The following is a 15,588-nucleotide window of genomic DNA, read 5'->3' as shown; positions in this document are numbered from 1 at the left end:
AAAACAACCTCCTGGCTGGTCTCCTTCTGCCTGGCCTGCCCTTGTCCAGTCATCCTTCCTGTGGTGGGTGAAGAATGTTTCTAAAACACAAATCTGACTGTGTACCCTTATGCTCAAAGAACAGTCAGTGCGATTCCTGCAGTTCTCAGATCAACTTTAGTTTCCCTTAACAGGGCTTTGATGTTTTTTGAACTGACCCCTGATTCCTTTGCCACCTTCATGTATCACCACTTCCTATCCTACCCTCTCACACACGATATTTTTTTCTTTTAAGATTTTATTTATTTATTTATTTGAGAGAGAGCAGGAGTTTGAGCAGGGGGAGGGGCGGAGGGAGAAGGAGAGAGAGAATCTCAAGTAGACTGCACACTCAGCGCTGAGCCTGATGCGGGGCTCAGTCTCACGACCCTGAGATCATGACCTGCACCGACATCATAAATCGAACGCTTAACCTGCTGAGCCACCCAGGCACTGCTGCATTTCTTTTTTATTTCAGCACTCTGGAGACAGGAAGCTTTCCTTGATTCCCTCCAAAAGCCTGAATCCTCCCCTCCTGTATGCCTCTCCCATTATTTCTCTGTCTTTTCCTTACAATGGTGGCTGACTCCGTAGCGTAAGAGCCTGCTTATTTGTCTGTGGGCCACAGTGGAGTCTTCAGCTTTGTGGTTCATATTCAGTTGCATTCCTAGTACCTAGCACATGGAGGTACTCAATATGTTTTAAGTAGGGTCAATACTTTGTACATACAAACAAAACAAAACAAAAAAAATTTTTTTAAGAGAGCTGAAATTCCTATATGGCTGGGGCAGCTCTATCTTCAGTGTTTCTAAGGTAAAGCCCCAGTGGGGCCACCTCAGCCCCACCCTGGTGATGGTAAGGACACTGCTGTGCACAGTCTATTTTCCCCCAGAGTTCACTCCTTTGGCTGAGTCCTGAGCTCATTATGTTTTACAGACTTCCCTATGAGGAGATATGTTCTGAGGGAGATCATTCACGAGATGGATTCTACTTTTTTCTCACTCAGGCCATGGAGAGTAAGCTGCTTGTTGGAGGAAAAAATATAGTAGATCATACGAATGAACAACAGAAAATCCTGGAGCAGAAACGGCAGGAAATTGCAGAGCAGGTAACTTTTCATTCCCTTTTGAGGAGAACACGGTGGGATAAGGTACACCAAAGCTACAGAGCAAATATCTCTTGTGTTAGATTCTTCAGAGGGAATGAAAACAAGGTGTTCAGCCCCTTCCTAGTGGGAGACTTTGGCCTGGAGCACCCAGCTCTGTATTCTTGTATAGACATTGTCTCTAGGCAAGCTGATGAATTATGTGATGTTGCTCAGAAACGTCGAGAAAGAGAGATCCAGCAACAGATGGAAAACAGAGATGAGGAGACCTTGGAACTTAAAGAGACGTACAGCTCATTGCAGCAAGAGGTGGACATCAAGACCAAAAAACTCAAGAAGGTATAAAGGAACGAGGCCAGGCAGAGGTGTCTTGAGACTCGGGGGAAGGGAAGAACTCTGTTGTTTGGAGGGCTCCCCTCCTCACCTGCCTTTCCCCTCGGTTCCAGCTCTTCTCCAAGCTTCAGGCGGTGAAGGCAGAGATCCATGACCTCCAAGAAGAGCACATCAAGGAGCGTCAGGAGCTGGAACAGACTCAGAACGAGCTCACAAGGGAGCTGAAACTCAAGTAAGTTCTGGACCTTTCATGGCACCCCCAGCTGCTTGCCAGGTGGTTGTTTGTTGAGTAAGAAACAGGTCTCTAAAGACAGGGCCCCTGCCTACTCCCCACCTTGTCTGTTTTTTGTTTATTCTTGAGAAAGTCACTTTCTGTCTCTGGGTCCCATCTGTTAGGTGAATGACTTCACCAGATGATCTCCAAATTTCCTTCCACCCTACCTGCTTGAAGTTTTTAAAGGCTCCAGCCTCTATTGATAAGAGGGAATCTATTATTAACTAGAATTTTCTGAATGGTATAATGAACATCCAAATGCCCACCACCCAGATTCACTGATAAACAACCTTTTGTCATTTATCTTTCATAGAAATATTCTAAAATCTCATGTAATGTTAACGTCATGTTATCTCATTCCTGCATACTTACATACATGATCATAATGCTGTTTTAAAACATGCTTTACTGAGGTATAATTTACATACCATACAATCCACCTATTTATTTTTATTTATTTATTTATTTATTTATTTATTTATTTTAATTCATTTGAGACACAGAGATACAGAGAGAGAGAGAGCATGAGCAGGGAGAGAGGCAGAGGGAGAGGGAGAAGCAGGCTCCCCGCTGAGCAGGAAGCCCGATGCGGGGCTCGATCCCAGGACGCTGGGATCATGACCTGAGCCGAAGGCAGACGCTTAACCATCTGAGCCACCCAGGCGCCCCTATTTTTTTATTTTTTTAAAGATTTTATTCATCCATTTCAGACAGAGTCAGCGAGAGAGGGAACACAGGCAGGGGGAGTGGGAGAGGGAGAAGCAGGCTTCCCGCAGAGCAGGGAGCCCAATGCGGGGCTCGATCCCAGGACCCTGGGATCACGACCTGAGCCGAAGGCAGACGCTTAACGACTGAGCCACCCAGGTGCCCCACAATTCACCTATTTAAATTAGTATACAAGTCTGTGAGCACCTGGGTGGCTCAGTTGGTTAAGCATCCAACTCTTGCTTTCGGCTCAGTTCATAATCTCAGGGTTGTGAGCTCAAGCCCCGTGTCAGGCTCCCCATTGGGCATGGAGCCTGCTTAAGATTCTTTCTCCCTCTGCCTCTCCCCGCCCCCTAAATGAATAAATAAATAAATAAAGTATACAAGTCAGTTTTAAAAATAACGTATTTACAGGGTTATAAAACCATCACCACAATCTGATTTTTTTAAATTATTTTTTATTTTTAATTTTTTTAAAGATTTTATTTATTTGACAGAGAGAGCACAAGAGTACAAGCAGGGGGAGTGGCAGGCAGAGGCAAGGAAAAGCAGGCTCCCTGCTGAGCAAGGAGCTCAATGCAGGACTTGATCTCAGGACCCAGGAATCATGACCTGAGCTGAAGGCAGAGGTTTAACTGACTGAGCCACCCAGGCGCTGCTACTACAATCTGATTTTAGAACATTTTTTGTGTCTCCCTGCCCCCGCCGCAAGGAAACCCTGTACTAGTTAGCAGTCATTCCTTATTACCCGCCACCCTTTAGCCCTAAGTACCTACTAACCTACTTTCTGTCTCTGTAAATTAGTCTGTTCTGAACATTTCATATAAATGGAATCTTATAACATGTGGCCCTCTGTGACTGGTTTCTTTCACCATCTTAACATGATGCTTCCAAGGATCATCCATGTTGTAACATGTCAGGACTTCATTCTTTTTTATGGCTGAATGATACTGCATTTTATGGATATACCACACATTTTATTCATTTATCAGTTGATGGACATTTGGGTTGTTTCCAGTCCTTGGCTATTATGGATAATGCTGCTATGAACATTCATGTACAAGTTTTTAGATGAATGTGTTTTCATTTCTCCGGGGTATGTACCTAGGAGTGGAATTGCTTAGGTCTCATGGTAACTCTGTGTTTGACTTTTGGAGGAATTGCCAAACTGTTTTCCAGAATGGCTGTATCATTTTACATTTCCACCACCAATTTTTCCACATCCCGTTGACACTTGTAACTGTCTGTCCTTTTTATTATAGCCATCCTAATGGGTGTGAAGTGGTATCTCATTGTGGTTTTGATTTGCATTTCTCTAATGACTAATGATGGAATGTCTTTTTACGTGCTCTTTGACCATTTGCATATCTTCTTTGGAGAAATGTCTGTTCAAATCCTCTGCCCGTTTTAAAATTGGGTAGTTTATTGGGTGTTTTTATTATTGAGTTGTAAGAGTTCTTTCTATATTCTGGAGACAAGTCTCTTATCATATATATGATTTGCAGATATCTTCTCTCATTCTGTGGGTTTTCTTTTCACTTTCTTTATGGTATTTTGTTTGCAGCACAAAAGATTTTAATTCTGATATAGTCCAATTTATATTTTCTTTTGTTGCTTAAACTTTTGGTATTGGATCTAAATTTTCCTATTCTGGATATTGCGTATCAGTTTATAATGGAATAATTTGGCCATTGGTGGCTGGCTTCTTTCACTTAGTGTAGTGTTTTCAAGGGTAATACATGTAGCACATACCAATATTTCATTTTTTTTTATGGTTGAATAATATTGTATCATATGACTATACCACATTTTATGTATCCATTCATCAGTTGATAGACCTTTCGGTTGTTTCTATTTTTTAGCTAATCTGAATAATACTGCTGTGAACATTTGTGTACAAGTTTTATTATGGACTTATGTTTTCAATTCTCTTAGGTCATCTTAAAGTCTTAAAGTTTGAGGTCTTACATTTAGGTCTATGATTCATTTTGAGTAAATTTTTGTATATAGTCTGTAGTAGGGTTCCAAGTGCATTCTTTTGCATGTGGATATCCAGTTGTCCCAGCACCATTTGTTGAAAGGGTCTTCTCTCATTGTCTTTGCACCCTTGTTGATCATAAATGGAAGGGTTTATTTCTGAACTCTCAATATTGTTCCATTGATCTATTTGCTTGTCTTTATGCCAATACCACACTGTCTTAACTACTATAGCTGTGTAGTAAGTCTTGAAATGAGGAAGTATGAGTCCTCCAACTTTGTTGTTCTTTTTCAAGATTGTTTTTGGCTATTTGGAGTTTCTTACATTTCTGTATACATTTTAAGATCAGCTTGTCAATTTCTGTGAAAAAGCCAGCTGGGATTTTGATAGGGACTGTGTTGAATCTATAGATCCATTTGGAGAGTACTGTCATCTTAACAGTTAAATGTTTTGATCCACGAACATGGGATGTCTTTTTATTTATTTAGATCTTTAATTTCTGTCAAGAATGTTTTGTGGTTTTCAATAGACAAGTCTTTGCACTTCTTTTGTTAAATGTATACCTAAGTTGTTTTTTTTTTTACTATTTTATATGGAATTGTTTTTCTTAATTTTATTTTCAGAATGTTTATTGCTAGTGTATGGAATTACAATTGATTTTTGTATACACAATGATATCTTTGCACCTAACAAAACTAATGTTGTTTCTTAGTATTATCTCAGGCCTTACCCATATTCAGATTTTATGGGTTTGTTCATATTAATATCTATATAAAGACCACATATTGCATTTGGTTATTATTTCTCTTCAGCTTATTTTAATCTGGAGCAATCCCTTCTCCTTTTAAAAACTTTTTTTGCAGTTGACTTACTGAAAAGCCAGGACAGCCTGTAGAAATATCTCACAGTCTGGATTTTAACTGAAAGCTAGTTCTGAAGCACTAGTTCTCAACCTTGGCTGCACACTGAAATCATATAAGGAGTTTTAAAAAGGCCCCACCCCAAAGATTTTGACTTACTGGTCCTTCAGCTTTAGCAGGCACCAAATCATCTGAAGGGCATGTTAAGTACAGATTGCTGGGTCTCATACCAGAGAGTCTGATTCAGTTCATCTAGGATGGAGCCTGAGAATTTACATTTCTAACAAATTCTGGTTGTTGCTCCTGTTGGTTCTGTGAACACATGGTCTCTCATGAGGTCTGGGCAAGATATTTTTCAGAACTCTGTAAATAATATTAACGTGTAGCCTGGCTTAAGAACCACTGAGTTAATGGTTTCAACCAACAATAATTTGTATGAAATTATTATTTCATTAGGGGTTGCAAAATACTGTTTTTCTCTATCAGTCCTTCTACAACATCCGCTGAGATTTTGCTTTTCTTTTTCTTTTAAGTAATTTCTACACCCAGTGTGGGGCTTGCACTCACAACCCCAAGATCAAGAGTCTCATGCTCTACAGATTGAGCCAGCCAGGCACCCCTAGCTGGAATTTTTCTTTAAAGAACTCTTCAGAGGGATTCTTTTAATGACCAAGTTTTAAATTTGGAAGGAGCCTTTATAATTAAATGTGTCCTCTTTCTAGGTATGTACACCTAGAAAAAAAATCAAAACAAAATGTGTCAAAATATTAATAATAGCTATCTCTGGATAGTGAAATTATATGTAGTTCTATTTTTCACATTCCTACTGTAAATAGGACTTTTAAAATCAGATAAAAACAAATATATATCATAAAAATAATTTCTTAAATGTTTCAAATAAAATAAGTAGAAAATTTCATCTCTCTGAAATATTTTTTCCCTAGGGAAGCCATTTTCATTGTTATATCTCTTATTTATATCTTTTGAATAAACAGTGAGTCAGCCTCTTTCTCACGGTCAGTACCCTACACGTCCATGGTGTTTGTTGTGTGTCTTTCCCACGTTAACACCCTGTTGGCATTGTTCTGTCCTGAGGTTTCGAAAGCGTGAATGCAGAGATGTGGCAGGGGACAGTCGTCACCATGGAGAGACACAATCCAGTGGGTTCCAGTTTCATCGTTCGCCATGTTCCCCAGCACTTCTCAGACTGAGACTCTTCTCGGGAGTGGTCTTTATTCTCAGTGCTCTAAGGGACTGAAATCCACTCAGGCTTGCTCTTTGTCCTGGTGATTAGAGTAGGAAGTTTTCTAGCTTGGGCATCAATCCATGGGAAGAAGACCGTTTAACTTCTAATCTGTTTTCAGCATTTTGGAAGTCAGTACGCTGGGTTGGCAGTACCAGTGATCCTCTAAGAGACACTTCAGTTAGCACATGTTCACTCTGGTACAGCCCAGGCATGGCTGCTTTTCTTCAGTCCGTTCTCCTCAAGCTGCTCCTCCTTGGGCAGAAGTGACCTCCCTAGAGGCCTAGGGCAGCCCACTGTTGGCACCTGACAGATCTAAGAGGGTCACACCATTACCTCTCTGTCTCAGGCAGGGACCAAGTGTCATTCCTGTCTGTACCCCAACTCTCTGCCTGGTGGTCGGCCCGCAGTGCCTGCCCACTAAGTGTTTGCTGAGTGGCTTGACTCTTATCTAACGACCCCACGTGTAGGCTAGCCGGTACTCCAACTGTCTTCTTTGTCCGCCTGTGTTCACTCATGTGTGTGCCCTTACAGGCATCTTATCATAGAAAACTTTATCCCTCTGGAAGAAAAAAGTAAAATTATGAATAGATCCTTCTTTGATGAAGAGGAAGATCATTGGAAATTACATCCTATAACCAGACTGGAGTAAGTCACTATTGATTTTAAGGTGGGGAGGAGGGGAAAAATGTGGGTAAGCTGGACTTGGCCCAAGGGGTATGGTAGGAATTGGGGGACTATCACAGCGAATTCATGACCTTTCCCAAGTTCCTGCATTTGCGCTTCCTCAGCTGTCGAGTGAAGCATGCTGGGCCAAAGGAGGGGCAGTACCTAGATAGAGGTCATATTGTACGGCAGTCTGACGCAGCGCTGAGGAGGATTTCCAGTCTACGTCTGGGGTCTGCCAAGGATGTGGGGATGGGGAATATTGACAGTTGTGCTTCACGCCGGCCGTCTAAGAATGGGATGATGACTCCGATCCCTTCCAGCATAAGAGCTGTATGATGTTCACATTTGAATCAGAACGCGACTCAAACAGAAAATATAAGCAGTCCCTAACCCATTTGCATGGCAGCCCTCAGTCCAGGGAGTTACTAGGTTCAGGTTCTAGTTAAATAGGCTCAGTGTCTTCTGAGAGCTGGTTCCACAGGATGATCCTGGGACTGCGGAACACACTCCAGCCAGGGCTTTAACCACTGCAGTCCATTTCCAGGAATCAGCAGATGATGAAGCGGCCAGTCTCAGCTGTGGGATATAAGAGACCGTTGAGCCAACACGCAAGAATGTCCATGATGATTCGTCCAGAGGCCCGATATAGGGTGAGAAGATCATCCTTGTGTTTCTCTCCTCTTTTCAAGGAGTTTAGGTTTATGTAAACCCTCAGGCACCATTCCACAAAGTCACAGAGTTTGTATACTGCCTCTTTCCAGAGATTCCTGAGGACATTTATATTAACAATTATAACAAATAATAAATATACTAAGTAAATAACAATAGAAAGAACAAATAATTATGAATAAGAAGGTAAAATAGAATGAGATTTAGAAAATTAGGCCTAGGGAAGGAGGAGAGCACAAACATACTGTCAGTAATGGCCAAGAAACATCAACACGAAGCCTGAAAATGGCTGTGTGAAGGCTGGAGGGAAGGCAGGTGTGTAATGACAGGAGATGGAGATGAGTTAAAGAGTGGTCGGTACTTCCATTTAACGGGATGTGGGTCAGTCAGGTAGTTATTTCTTTATTTTTTAAAGATTTTATTTATTTATTTGAGAGAGAGCAAGTGAGAGAGAGCACAAGATGGGGGAGGGTCAGAGGGAGAAGCAGGCTCCCTGCTAAGCAGGGAGCCCGATGTGGGACTCGATCCCAGGACCCCGGGCTCATGACCTGAGCCGAAGGCAGTCGCTTAACCACCTGAGCCACCCAGGCGCCCAAGATAGTTATTTAAAGTGACATAATTGAGGACAATTTAATGACCCAAACATTTTACAACAATAATACTGTGCAAACTTCTGCCCATAAGCACTTCCTGTATGCCGGGCATGTACTCAGCACTTTATTGCTTTCTCTGACGCTCCCACCTCCTCTCTGCAGGTCCTGTGGCTTAGTAGGTAGCTGGTAAGTGGATGGACCAGGAGATACAATGTATTGTTAAGTTATGAAACAGTTGGTACTGGAAGTTTACGTATGAATTAAGAAATCTACTGTAAAATATAACAACGTGAACTGGTTATCTCTGGTTAATGGAAGTGCACTCAATTTAAATTGCCTTCTTTTTGCTTATCTGTATTTTATGTCAGCGGGGAACCTGTGTTATTTTTTTTAAGGATAGATTCTCACTTGAAAAATTTAAACTGTTTTTGAGTCTCCCTTGGCCACCAGAGCAAAACAGATTGGGATTAATTAGTTCCTCAGGTACTGTTCTTCCTGGTGCTGAGTTATTTAAAATAAAGGAAACAAAAGCAAAGAAGCTGCATTAGGTGGGGTTTTCTTTCTTTTCTTTTTTTTTTTTTTAAAGATTTTATTTATTTATTTGACAGAGAGAGACATAATGAGAGAGGGAACACAAGTAGGAGAGGGAGAAGCAGGCTTCCCTGCGGAGCAGGGAGCCCAATGTGGGGCTCGATCCCAGGACCCCGGGATCACGACCTGAGCCGAAGGCAGACGCTTAATGACTGAGCCACCCAGGCGCCCTAGGTGGGGTTTTCTATAGTGGAAGGTGAATGATATATCAGAGTCCTCAGAAGCATTTTCCTAGCAGTTTCAGAGGGTGCATCTCTTGCCCATTATTTCATGTCTCAAAGCAAAAACATGATTTCAAAGCCTACAAATCAAAACACGTGGGTTTCCAGGGGACTAACCTGATCCAAAGGTAGAATTTAAAGCAGTGGCTTCAGATGTTTTTAGCAATGGACCCAGTCCATGAAGAGAAATTTTAAGCAGCATCTCAATATATAACATTGATTGATGGAACCCCTCCATCTCCCCACCTTCTCCCTGCAGTGGCCCTCCTGCCCCCTCTGGGGCTTGAACTCTACGGGGTGGGAGGAGCTGAGGAGGAGATATGTACCATGGGTGTTCTTCCCTCTACACACTCATCTCCGTATGTAGGAGCCAGGGAAAGGCCCACCACAGGCTATCAGGTGAAGGAATCCAGCCACAAGGCCAGTTATGAGGCAGGGCCTGGTATGATTTATAAAATGTGGTTACAAGACACACACTGCCACATACCTTCCACATATGTACTCCCTACCTGCCTCCTTCCCTCAGCAACCAAAAGGTTCATCAGAGCTGCTGTGGGTGGTGAGATTATCAGTGATTACTATCTTCGTCTTTATACCTTTTTGTATTTTCACATTGTCTGCAGTAAATGAGTTCTACTTATTATTTTTCCCTGCTTATTCCCCTATAGGGTATAATATATGTTCATTGTTTAAAAAAATTTTTTTTAAGGAAATAGAGAAAAGCCCAGAGAAGAAGATAAAAACATCTGTATCCTCACCAGGAAAAACGTTATAAAATTACGTCACTACAGGCTCCTGGGAGGCTCTGAGTAGCAAGAAATGTGCAGTTCTGTTTTTTGGAGGGGGGCAGGTTTGCTTGTACTCTCTGTGTCTGATCAGAGGCCAGCCTTGCTGGTTATGACTGTGCTTCTGCAGGCAGAGAACATCGTGCTGTTAGAGCTGGACATGCCCAGCCGGACCACCAGAGACTACGAGGGCCCCGCCATTGCTCCCAAAGTCCAGGCTGCACTGGATGCAGCTCTGCAGGACGAAGATGAGATACAGGTGGATGCATCATCCTTTGAAAGCACGACAAATAAGAAATCGAAGGCCAGGTGAGTGGCTTTTGATGACCTGTGGTTAAACAGAACATGCTTGAACAAGGACAAATGAAGGTAGAGGTTTATCATGGAACGCTTTACAGAACACACCAGAAAATACTGCCATATTACTCCTATGTTTATTCATTTATTCCACAAATACTTATGGTTCAGGCATTATGTCAAGTCTAATGAACACCAGAATGGCTAATGTGCCCAAGTTCCTACCATAAGGAGCGTGTGTTCTCGTGAAATAGGGGACAGTTCTTTGGTCCCTGCCAGGTACTAGGCAGTTTGTTTTTTTTTTTCCCAAGATTTTATTTGAGCGAGAGAGAATGAGAGAGAGAGAGCACATGAGAAGGGGGAGGGTTAGAGGGAGAAGCAGACTCCCCGCCAAGCAGGGAGCCCGATGCGGGACTCAATCCCGGGACTCCAGGATCATGACCTGAGCCGAAGGCTGTCACTTAACCAACTGAGCCACCCAGGCGCCCCATGGTACTAGGCAGTTTTAAGTGCTTTAAAAAAATTCTCTGATTTCCTGCAAAAACAAAATAAATGTTATCATTAATCCCATTTATAAAATCTCTAAGGTAAGAAAACTGAGTCTTAGAGAATTTGAGAAAGTAGCCAAGTTCAAGGAAGTAAAGTCCGGAGTCAGGGTTCAAACCTAGGTGTGTCTAAATCCACAATCCAAGCTCTGAGCCTCACTGGTGAATTTACCTCATTTAAATAACCCATTAAATAACCAAGTACTTAATTTGGTGCTAAATTAGAAATTCTGTCTTATTAAATTTTGGATTAGAAGCTTAAGGACGGGGCACCTGGGTGGCTCAGTCGTTGAGCGTCTGCCTTCGGCTCAGGTCATGATCCCAGGGTCCTGGGATCGAGCCCTGCATCGGGCTCCCTATTCAGCGGGAAGCCTGCTTCTCCCTCTCCCACTCCCCCTGCTTGTGTTCCCTCTCTCGCTGTGTCTCTCTCTGTCAAATAAATAAATAAAATCTTTAAAAAAAAAAAAAAGCTTAAGGACAACAAATGGGTGAAAACAAAAAAATGGAAGAAATTCTACCTGCAAACAGTATTTTTTTTTGTTTTTTGTTTTTTTAAAGATTTTATTTATTTATTTGAGACAGAAAGAATGAGAGAGACAGAGCACATGAGAGCGGGGAGGGTCAGAGGCAGAAGCAGGCTCCCTGCCGAGCAGAGAGCCCGATGCGGGACTCGATCCAGGGACTCCAGGATCATGACCTGAGCCGAAAGCAGTCGCTTAACCAACTGAGCCACCCAGGCGCCCTGCAAACAGTATTTTTTACCAATTTGGAAAAGACAGTGAAGATCTGATTTAAATGGAAGAACAGTTGCCAAGAAGCTGGTCCCTTCCCTGAGGTGTCACGCCTCGGTTGGCAGGTCATGTTGGCCATGCACAGAGGGTTGGGCTGTGTCGGTCTGGCGGTTTTACAGTTGAAAGTATACTGGCATTCAGGCCATTGAGGAAAGGCTGAGGATACTTGGTGAGAAAGCAATCTGATCTGTGTTAGGGACAGAGACGGGATGTGACATGTAAACATGTGCTTGATTTTTGCAGGCCTAAAAGCGGAAGGAAGTCAGGATCCTCCTCCTCTTCCTCAGGAACCCCTGCATCTCAGCTTTATCCACAGTCTCGAGGACTGGTTCCCAAGTAAAGCCAGTTCCTCCTCTCCCAGGGTGTAAATAGCTTTTGCCTTCTGAGAGAAGAGACGAGCAAAAACCTGCAGAGAGGACTTCAAGCCCAAACTCAGAACCGTGCCCTTGGGGAGAAGCTATGGCCTCTTTGCAGATTAACCATCGTAATCTGGTTGAAACGTGCTGGTGCTCATCTGGCACGCAGCGACTGTGGGAAATGTCCTTTAATTAGCATCTCAGAAATGCATGGGTAAGGTAAAGTGTGATAGTCGAAGTGGAAAGCAAGAGAATGACCAGTGACCTTGCTTCCCTTCTCCCTTGCTTTCTCCTCTCCCTTCCCTCGCCCACCCTCCCTCACCCCTCTCCTTTTCTAGCCTGTTCTTTGTGCTGGGCTCCTTTCTTGTTGAACAACAGGGCAGAATCAGGAGTCACCTGAGCAGGACCAAGTCTGTGGAGCCTCAGGATAAAATGACAGTGAGGTTGAAAAGTAAAAGCCCTAGAACTTGAATAGGTGCTTGTTCCTGTAGGTAGAATGAGAATTCTCATTTGGATCCAAGCCCCTGATAGGCTCGATAGGCCTTTGGGATCTGCTGAATAAGGAAATGTTTTCCAAGAATGTTGTGAAGCAATAGAAACAACATTCCCTTTGCCTCCTTGGAGAGTTTAGGGAAACAGCTTCTTTAAAACCTTAAAACCTTGACCATCCTTGTCAATGACGTAAATCTGTAAGCTGATGCCATGTCCATACACTGTGTCACTTTACTCTTCATTTGTCACCATCTTTTCCCTTGCACACGTCCTCTGAGTGTCCCTCTGAGGCCCGCAGAGCATGCTCAGCCATGGGCCTGTTTTATGGGAAAAGGGAGGTTGGCTCTGCTTTCTCTGATGGAACAAGAGTTGGGGGAATGAGACATACAGTGGCACTTTTGAATTCCCCATTTTGTTCCCTGTCTGCATAAGGGTGATTAGGCAGTGCAGAGACAGAGACGTGGGACTTGGGGCGGTGGGAGAGGAAGGTATAATGGATGGGAGCGAAGGAGTCCTGCCTGCCTTCCGCAGAACACTCACCTGAAGCTAGAACTGTGGCTCCCTGCGGGCAGAGCTGAAGCTGGTGGCCAAGGGTGGCCGTGCGACTGAATAGGCTCAGAGGAGAGAGTTAGGAATTCCCGTTTACATATACTAGTTTGGTTTATAAGTTTTAGTTCTTTGTATTATTGAAATTCAAAGCTTCATTTTATGTTGGTCCTTAGGTGAATGTTGTTCATTTTCCCCCCAAGAGAAGCTCATAAGTGTGTGTGGGTGTGTAAGCACAGTGGTGCCTGTGTTCTTTGAGTTTGTCCATGTGTGTCTGTAAGAGAGAGACAAAGGACTCGCCCAGTTGTAGAAATACGCTAATGTGCAGTTGTTGCCTTTGTCTGTATTAAAGGCCCATTGGATGACTAATCCAGGCTGGAAGTGCTCCCATGTGAGTGTCTGAGTCCACGAGCCAAGCCTGAGGGGACAATAGGAGTCCTCAGGTCTGCCACACTGGTGCACCTTGCTGGCACGGTGCCTCCGGAAGGTGGCGACTCAGGTGGGCCTTGAGTTATATTTTAACTCAGCTGCTGAGTTCCCAGGGCACATTTCTGGATCAGAACCCGTGGGAAAGAGGAGGTACCAAGTGCAATGTCTTTGCATTCTACAAATGGAGATCTGGCATCTGGCAGCTTATCTCCTTTTTAGTTACCATTCTTTCTGAAACCCAGGGCCCTTTTCAGCAATTCCCAGAGCATAATGGAGCCTCCCCTCATCTTTCTTGGGATCAAACCCTGCTTCTTATTTATTAAGAATTTACCTGTTTGAATAGGAACCAAATGATGAGGTGGATAGTCTAAGATGGTTATCTGCCAGCTACACCTTTCTCTTGCACCACATTCCCTCAAAGCTAGTCCGAATTCCATAGGCTGAAAATATTCATCTAGCATATCTGAGAACTGAACACTGCAGATAACACTGTACCTTAATACCGATGTCTTAAGGTGGCTTTTCTGAGCAAGGGTGGTTGAGTGACCGTGGAACTTTTCTAAGAGGGCAAAAGAAGAAAGCCAAGTGGGCAGGCAGGATTATTAAAACAAGCTTGCCTTATACACAGCTATGTTTGTTTGGCAGTCTGTGAGACCAGGTAGAACAGCTGTGAGGAGGAGATGTCCCTCCGCAAGCAGTCTCTGGTGCTTTTCTTCTCTCAAAATGGATCCGATAAATATTTGAGTAGAGCAGACAGGAGCATGTCTCACTGCTACCAGAAAGCTGCTGCTTTGGGCTCTGAGTTGAGCCAAATGTGTAGAGGACCCACCTGGTTTTCATGTCTGTAGTCACGCTATGTTCCAAGCCATCTGAGGGTCTTCATGCAGAAGCAGCTAGTGAAGTCTGGAAGCAAATCTGAACAGGATCTAAGAAGATCATCTGGGAGAAGGAGTTTGAGACTGTGTGTGCAACCCTCATCAAGCCCCATTTTTCTCTGGTCAGTAAGAATGTATCTGGCTTCCTATTTGAAAGTCACATGTCTCCCAGATCCCTGGATTCAGAACCCAAGGCCATAAATCATAGGCATGAAGCACTTTTCTTAAGACTCTGACCTAACGTTGGATTGTTCCCCATCGAATGCCTGCATGCTGCTTGAATTGTACCACCCACACCTCCATGACCAAGGGCGTCAGAGAGTTCTGCAGTTCAGGCCTGGGCCACTCTCTGCTTTTCCTGTCTGACTCTTGTAAGTCCTCCCTCACTGAATGTAGAATTGTTGCCAAGTTTTTGAGAAGTGTCGATTCCCCGCTACCATGGGATATCAGTTCTGCCTCACATTTCCCACTTACAGTCCAGGCTCATTGCAAACAACACCTTGAGCCATCTCAACACCATCAGTGGATGAAAATGGGGCTATTAATATACTCTAGAAGCCATAATCAAAATGCTCAGAGGGAACTGGATAAGGACAGTGGGTCTGGCTGTTGTCTACTGCACATGGTTTGGTCCGGTACTGTTTGGAAATCTGCCCCCTTTCTCCCTGCCCTTGTTTTCTTGAATGAAATGCTTTTGAGGTTATTTATGAAAGGAGTGATCCTGGGGCAGGCAGGGGGCAGTGGGCTTTATGGCTCTTTGGAGTTACTCTTGATCTTGACCTTCTCTTTGGCTACCTTTAGACAAAGAATATGCCAATACTTGGGGCTCTAAGTTTTACAATTGATATTTATTTGTATCATCTCTTTGTCTAGGAATGTAAAAGTGATTCTAAACTAAGATGTGTAATAAAAATCAATCAGATTTATTGTACCTACAAAAAGGTGTCCTCATAAATGACTAACGCTTTTGGAAATGACATGCCCGTGGCCGACACACTGCCACTTTCTTTCAACATTTAAATTTTTCTAGTGAAAGGAGGGTGGGAGTGGAAAATGAAGACTGAGTTGGAAGGCTGGCATTAAAAAAAAAAAAATAGCAAGGTAAAGGGACATAAAATGAAGAAAGAGTGACAAATAAGTGCTTTTCATGTTTTTCCATGGAGGTTCCTGAGGTAGGCCTGGGCAACAGGCATGGCATTTCTTTGAACTTCTG

The 15,588-nt window shown here is 43.3% G+C and overlaps 1 protein-coding gene across 2 annotated transcripts in view; it reads left to right on the top strand.

Annotated features, from left to right (window-relative positions):
* KIF3B (kinesin family member 3B) overlaps nucleotides 1-15,309 on the top strand; it is a 40,017-nt gene extending 24,708 nt beyond the window's left edge. The window contains exons 2-8 of one of the 2 annotated variants that reach the window (XM_035006041.1): nucleotides 1,025-1,126; nucleotides 1,340-1,462; nucleotides 1,570-1,688; nucleotides 7,051-7,164; nucleotides 7,730-7,835; nucleotides 10,175-10,353; nucleotides 11,921-15,309. In XM_035006041.1, the coding sequence (XP_034861932.1) occupies nucleotides 1,025-1,126; nucleotides 1,340-1,462; nucleotides 1,570-1,688; nucleotides 7,051-7,164; nucleotides 7,730-7,835; nucleotides 10,175-10,353; nucleotides 11,921-12,017 (840 nt within the window). In that variant the 3' untranslated portion in view covers nucleotides 12,018-15,309. The remainder of the gene's footprint in view (nucleotides 1-1,024; nucleotides 1,127-1,339; nucleotides 1,463-1,569; nucleotides 1,689-7,050; nucleotides 7,165-7,729; nucleotides 7,836-10,174; nucleotides 10,354-11,920) is intronic. The other variant, XM_035006040.1, reaches the window with a different exon arrangement.
* Nucleotides 15,310-15,588: the final 279 nt, after the last annotated feature.

The sequence above is a fragment of the Mirounga leonina genome, unplaced genomic scaffold (assembly GCF_011800145.1).
Source record: "Mirounga leonina isolate KUSES-001 unplaced genomic scaffold, KU_Mleo_1.0 Mir_150, whole genome shotgun sequence".
Classification (NCBI taxonomy): domain Eukaryota; kingdom Metazoa; phylum Chordata; class Mammalia; order Carnivora; family Phocidae; genus Mirounga; species Mirounga leonina.
The sequence above is the reverse complement of the archived record's forward strand: the minus strand, read 5'-3'. Positions and strand labels throughout refer to the sequence as shown.